The sequence below is a fragment of the Neoarius graeffei genome, chromosome 15 (genome assembly GCF_027579695.1).
Source record: "Neoarius graeffei isolate fNeoGra1 chromosome 15, fNeoGra1.pri, whole genome shotgun sequence".
Classification (NCBI taxonomy): Eukaryota; Metazoa; Chordata; class Actinopteri; order Siluriformes; family Ariidae; genus Neoarius; species Neoarius graeffei.
The window spans coordinates 44,357,658-44,364,795 of NC_083583.1; the positions used below are offsets into that span (position 1 = coordinate 44,357,658).

The window sequence follows — 7,138 nt, forward strand, 5'->3', positions numbered from 1 at the left end:
AATATCTCACAAAATATCAGGCCATTCTATGGCTGGGAAGTTATTTAATTTGAGGGATTCCCGAGCAAATAATGTGCATGAAATCACTCGCTTCACGCAGTCAAGCAGACAGAGGAAGTCCGGTGTGCACGTTTACCTTTTGGCGTCGTCCTCTGCTTCTTCTTCTTCTCTTGGATTTTACAGCAGCTGGCATCCAGTGTTGCATTACTACCATCTACAGGTTTACCTTTGACCATGCACTGACAGTTACATCATTCTGTTGCTAAACAAACAGCTGATCACACCGAGGTGCTCGCTGACCGCCGATATTCATTAGTTTGGTCCTGCGTTTCCTTTCCTTTGCAACATAACGCCTTTTCTTCTCGCTTTCCGTTACTGTAGTTAGTCTTTCACGTTTCATTCATACACTCACGTCCTCCATTCCTCTCGTTTCAAATTTGTATCCTACAATGTCTTGCGCAAATGGAGAAAGCCCACCATGTGATGCATGACGTAGTATCTTGTATTGGGTCATGGTGAAGCAGGAAAAAATAGTGGAGAATTTAGGGCCACGTGGGCCTAAATTCATTAATTGTTCTATTTTTTAAAAAAAATTAAAAAATAAATAATTGGAAGCCTGTGATTTGAATTCAGTAGCTTTGGGTGCACTAAACAAAAATAATTGGGTGTCAGGGAGAATTCTTTTCATGACCTACTTTTGAAAAATCTGAAAGGCAGTCTAACTTAAAAAAAACCCCTCCTATGACTATACTACTGCAGATGTTGACACTGTATGATTGTATATCATCCCTTTTTCTAACTCCACCTATACACCCCAGTTCAGCACTCATCTTAGCCTAGGAAGAATGGTAACCAAATTTTGGTTGAGTAATCAGGTAAGGCACTTTGGGTCATTTGGCACTACAAATAATGACAAAATGTAGGCATGCAGTAGTGTCATCACATCAATTAGCCAGACTGCAGTTTTTACAATTCTGGCATGCCTGAGTGAATGACAGGATCATTATTCCAGTCCTTAGTGCAGTAAATTATTCATTTTCAGAACCACCTCTACATTCTTAATCCCAGAACAATATAACAGAAAAAAACTGCAATCCAAAGCTATATTGTTGCTTATAATGCACAAGTGATCACACTGAATAGATTTTTAAAACCTTCTCATCTTCCGTTTTAGTGAACTTGTGACCTGTTGAGATGAGACAGGGACAGCGAATACATACGTTCAGCAGTGATTGAGATTCTAAACACAACGTGATTGTTCTGGTGCAGTAGGGTGGGAAGGGATGGGGAGCGGTACAATTTTGATATAGCTTTTTCACAAATCAATTGTATAAGACAGAAACCGAAGTGCATATATAGACAGGGTTGTATGGTAACTGTCAGGTGCTTGGGGCAGAAAAGCTGCTGTTGTTCTGTTTTCGTTAAGATGCAGAAATGAGAAAAAAAAGTATGCTCTTTCTTCTTATTCAAGGAAAAGGGTGTTCTGTACAAGCAGTTGAGAAAGTGTGCCTGTAAAGATTTCTAGTGTCTGCATCTTTACTAAAGCAGACGAGTGGAAGCTTGTGTTTTTTCATGATGCGTCTGATGGTTATTATAGAACTCTGTATATATGCACACTCCAGTTTCTACAGGCTCTGTTTGAATGCAGCTGCACTGACCGGTGAAGGAAAACAAAGGATTTTAATCCTATTCTAATTATAATTACAGTTAAAATAATTCGTAAAGTGTTCTGTTTAGCAGTTCATTGTAGGTTTATCCTTCTAATCCTTTCTTCTTCTCTTATAGTGGGAGTCCATTCCTATACCCCAAAGTACAATCTACACTAACATACCCCCTTAGGGCTCATTATTGGACATCAAGGTAACGGTGTACCTTTTTAGGGCCGAAAAGGTATATATATATGCTCCCTAGGAGTATTTAAAAGGTGCAAATAAGTACCTTTGAAGATACTGCCCCAGTGACGAGCTGTTGTACCCCTAAAGGTACAATAATGTACTTTATTTTCTGAGAGTGTAAGTATATAGTTAACTGATGTCTCTGTTGGATATCATCAAAGCTTAAGAATGTCTCATTATAAAAACACCTTTTTTAATTTGACATAGATTAATATATACACACACACACACACACATTACAGCTTTTCCACAAAATACTTTACACCAATCCAAAATTAAGTTTTACAAAATTCCATTAAGTGCCTATGAAGTCCTGAACTGTGTTCACAGCATTCTCTACAGGGGGCATCCTTTCTCCCGTCTTGCTCTTCCTAGCTCGGAGTTGAACAGCAGCAGGCTGGATGGTAAATAAGAACAGCGTAATAGCAGAGTGGCCTGCTTACTGTGTTTTCTGATAGTGATGAGAGCCTGGGTTGTGTATTTAATCAATCTATAGCAGAGTGAAGGAATGTGATCAGCCCTACTGAGGCAATTTTAAAAAAAAATTGATTTTATATTATATATATATAATTTTCTCATCTTGCCTCCACATAGGCTTGTTGCCAGGGCTCTGCCTGGCTGTGTTGTTTTTAGAATGGAAGACACACTCTCACCACCTGCACTCACAGACCTAGACATCTCGCCAATCCTCCTGTGCTTCCTCCCAACATTCCTACTCTATCTGTCCCATTTTTTAAAAAATTGTCACAGCGTGTGTAGATGCCGTGAGAGCAGCAGCAGGAGTCGCAGCAGTTGGTTCAGACTGTCAATCTCTGTGCCCAGCATGGAGACACTCCACAGGCAAAGCAGAATTTCCTCTCCGGCTCACCATGCGAAGGTTCTTCATTTACATCAACTGAAGAAATACGTGGATTCCTTCACCCTCTGCAGATCAAAGTCACCTGGCACAGAAGAATATACAAATATTCTGAGGAACCATACACCCAGGATGTGCTTTTTGTTCATATAAATCATAAATATTAGGGCTGTTAATTGATTAAAACGCATTATTGTCCATAGTTAACTCGTGATTAATTGATAAATGTACCTTAAAGGGTTTTTTCACATTTTTGGGGAACAACAACAACTTTATTCATCACACACTTGTGAAATTCCTCTCTGCATTTAACCCATCTGAAGCAGTGAACACACACATGAGCACACACACGTACCCAGAGCAGCGGGCAGCTATACTACAGTGCCTGGAGAGCAGTTGGGAGTTAGTAGGGAGTTGCTCAAGGGCACCTCAGCCCAAGGCCACCCCATATTAACCTAACCGCATGTCTTTGGACTGTGGTGGAAACTGGAGCACCCGGAGGAAACCCACGCAGACACGGGGAGAACATGCAAACTCCACACAGAAAGGCCCTCGCCAGCCGCTGGGCTCGAACCCAAAACCTTCTTGCAGTGAGGCGACTGTGCTAACCACTACACCACCGTGCCGCCCAAAGTGGTTAGGGAGTGGGAGTGGACACATATATACTTGCTTTCTGCAAATGTGTGTGGCCAGGTCAGGAAGGATAAGGCTGGACACAGCAAAAATTATTTTTGTGGGTATTTAATTCCCCCACTGTGTTTAAAAAATAAAGCAGAATTAACTTTATAATTTTGAGGGTTTAGCACAATTCAGTGTGAACAAAACAATATAGTATTTTCCTCTCAGTCTAGCCTCACAGTGTGCAATAAAATAAACTGAACAAACAAGGTGATGTGGACTCTGGACAACAGTAGTGGCCATCTTTAAATAAAGAAAATAAAAATACAAAACCTGAATAAATACATTTGTTAAGCCACACAGCTCAAAGATGTTTCCCAGTAAAATGCAGTAACTTGTAAATATACAGTACTTTCATGAGCAAAAATTGCATTTATAAACACTTACATCACTCTCAAATTTCTCAGAATAAAACAAACTTTCACTCTCACTCCAGTGTGCAGCTTGCATGCTTAGACACACACACACACACACCTTAACACGTCTTCTTTTCTCCCCTCTGGACCATCAAAAGCATATAAAAACACACACATTTTATGTAAACAGTCAGAACGCAACAATATAAGTGGATTCTGTAAAGAAGTGCACTTTATCACGACTTACACCGACCAGTGACTCACTACATCACTCGATTACGCTACGTCACTTCCTGATTTCCCAAACTACAGGGAAGGGGGCACAGAATGCATGTTTAAAAAAAAAAAAAAAAAAAAAAGAGTGGCATTAAAAGGAATTTGCGTTAACGTGTTATCATCGTGTTAACTTCGACAGCCCTAATAAATATACACAGACACTACAACATGTGTCCCCATTCACACCTGGTCATGCATCTTGAGTAACTAGGCTTTCTCTGCATGGAGATTATGCACTTACAAATTAAAGAATAAATGCAGTGGTCTTTCCAAGCCACATCTGGAAACCAAAATCCTTCCTAATAAGTGACCCACAGGCCGTCTGAAAACTGTAAGGAGATGGTGGAGGGTTATAGTCACTGAAGTTTAAGCAACAAGTGTAGATCAAAATGAAGAAAAAGCAGGGAGAAAAGAAATTAAAACCCACATACACAAATAAGTATGGAATAGCACATGAAGGGCTGTACTGTTATATGAAAATAATCCATGTAGGGTTGGTGTAAAACTCTCTTTACATGTCTTGAAGTGTTTTATTCTTCTTATATAAAGTACTTTGCCAACGATTAGAATTTTTAACTTGCTAATGAAATCACATTTTACTTTTTAACCATTTATATTTGTTACTGAATGTCTCTGAGACACTAGTCCTTGTTGTCACTTACATTCTAGCAGCCACAACTCTTCATTCCCTCACCAGCCTCTCGTTTTAAGCCTCCTCCACTAGGAGGTACAGGCACTATGTTTTTGGGTTGTCCATCCTTCTGGCCAAATTTATGGTTAACGCGATAACTCAAGAACAAGTGGTTCTATGTCTGTAGGTTTTATATTGAATTATGACTGTAATTAGCAGATGAAGTGATTCAATTTAGAATTGATTCAAACAAGGTCAGGCTCACAGCAAGGTCAAATATCTGAAATAGAATTTCTACAATAGCAAATCTACAACATTATAATATATTATTAATAGTATTATACTCAAAATATCATCATAAAATTCAGCCAGTCTAGGAACTACACATGACCATTTTTAAATCATCAGCAAATGGTCCTGCTCCTTACTCATCTCTCATCTCATCATCTGTAGTCGCTTTATCCTGTTCTACAGGGTCGCAGGCAAGCTGGAGCCTATCCCAGCTGACTACGGGCGAAAGGCGGAGTACACCCTGGACAAGTCGCCAGGTCATCACAGGGCTGACACATAGACACAGACAACCATTCACACTCACATTCACACCTACGGTCAATTTAGAGTCACCAGTTAACCTAACCTGCATGTCTTTGGACTGTAGGGGAAACCGGAGCACCCGGAGGAAACCCACGCGGACACAGGGAGAACATGCAAACTCCACACAGAAAGGCCCTCGCCGGCCACGGGGCTCGAACCCGGACCGTCTTGCTGTGAGGCGACAGCGCTAACCACTACACCACCGTGCCGCCCCGCTCCTTACTCATATTGAAAATAAAATTAAATTTAACTTTAAAGAATGTTGCTCTACAGATGGTTACAACACACACTACCTGGCCAAACAAGAGTCCTCTGAGAACACAATATCCCCTCCCCCCCCCCCCCCCCCCCCCACACACACACACAATATATTGCAATTTCATTTGCAATGTGTGTATTACTGTCCTATAACCAAGCCTTCTGCCAAGTTGCATGAAATTCCTCCAAAAATTTTGAGAGGAGTTGATTTCAGAAGGTGAGAACCCTTTCCTGGGATGGACAGACAGACAGACATCGCCACAACATATCTCCCGCTGGCCAAAAGGCCTGAAATGGGATTATTTAAAAAAAAAGTCACCATTTGGATTTAAATATGCAAATACTTAAGTGTGTTTAACTGAATAATTACTGCAGTGATTAATATGTTTCAGCTGGCAGCAATTCTGTTAACCCTAACTGATGCAGTGAGTAGCTTCTCATTTCTTACACAAGCATGTCGGAAGACGTATCCCATGGTTGTGGAAAACATGTTACTGTGTTTCAGAAGGGTCAAATTATAGGCCTGTAGCAAGCAAAGAAAACAACTAAGGAAATTGATGAAATGACTGGAATTGAGTTAAGAACTGTCCAACGCATTATTAAAACCTGGAAGGGTAGTGGTGGTGAACCATCAACTTCACAGAGGAAATGTTGTAAAAGAAAAGGCTTCAATAAAGACTGGACTCTGGAGTAATGGAAAAGGGTCATGTGGTTTGAGGAGTCCAGATTTACCCTATTCCAGAGTGATGGGTGTGTCAGGGTAAGAAGGGAAGCACATGAAGCGATGCACTCATCATGCATAGTGGCCACTGTACAAGTCTCTGGAGGCAGTGTTATGATCTGGAGTTACTTCAGTTGGGCAGGTCGAGGCTCAGCAATGTTATGGGGCAATAAAATGAAGTCAGATGACAACCTGAATGTACTGAATGACACGGTTCTCATCAATGGATTTTTTATTCCCTGAGGGCACAGGCATAAAATTAGAGCTCAAATAGTGAAAGAGTGGTTCAGGAGCACGAGGCGTCATTTTCACACATGAACTGGCCACCACAGAGTCCTGACCTTAACCCCACTGAAAGTCTTTGGGATGTGCTGGAGAAGAGTTTACAGAGTGGTTCGACTCTTCCATTGTCAAGACAGGATTTGGCGAAAAATTAATGCAATTCTGGACGGAAAGAAATGTGACGTTGCATAAGGTTGTCAAAACAATGCCACGGTGAACGTGTGCCATAATCAAGGCTAAATACAGTTCAATTAAATATTGTGACTTTTTTTTGGCTAGGCAGTGTAGACGTGATGTTTGTGATTCAATGCACAAACATACTTAATAAACATTGCCTTGCTTGATGAATTGGCTAACATCAGGTAGTTCTCCAACATAACCGTCATCTATTTAATGCAATATGTCTCTCTGTTGAAATCCGCATCCTCAGACAGACCTCATCATGACACTGTGGTCTGACTATGAGAGTACACACTGGAAATCAAACTGCATGCTCACCTGTTTCAGGAACCTTCCCCAACAGCTGCAACATCTTCCAGTACTCCAGAAACTTCTTGCTTTTGGTGTTACCCCTGGAAGCAAACAGACATA

General features: G+C 40.8%; 1 protein-coding gene across 1 annotated transcript in view; it reads right to left on the reverse strand.

Annotated features, from left to right (window-relative positions):
- Window positions 1-2,068: 2,068 nt before the first annotated feature.
- polrmt (polymerase (RNA) mitochondrial (DNA directed)) overlaps window positions 2,069-7,138 on the reverse strand; it is a 115,092-nt gene continuing 110,022 nt past the window's right edge. The window contains exons 20-21 of the mRNA XM_060941401.1: window positions 7,046-7,119; window positions 2,069-2,836 (exon numbers count right to left, since the gene is read on the reverse strand). Coding sequence (XP_060797384.1) covers window positions 2,787-2,836; window positions 7,046-7,119 — 124 coding nt within the window. The 3' untranslated portion in view covers window positions 2,069-2,786. The remainder of the gene's footprint in view (window positions 2,837-7,045; window positions 7,120-7,138) is intronic.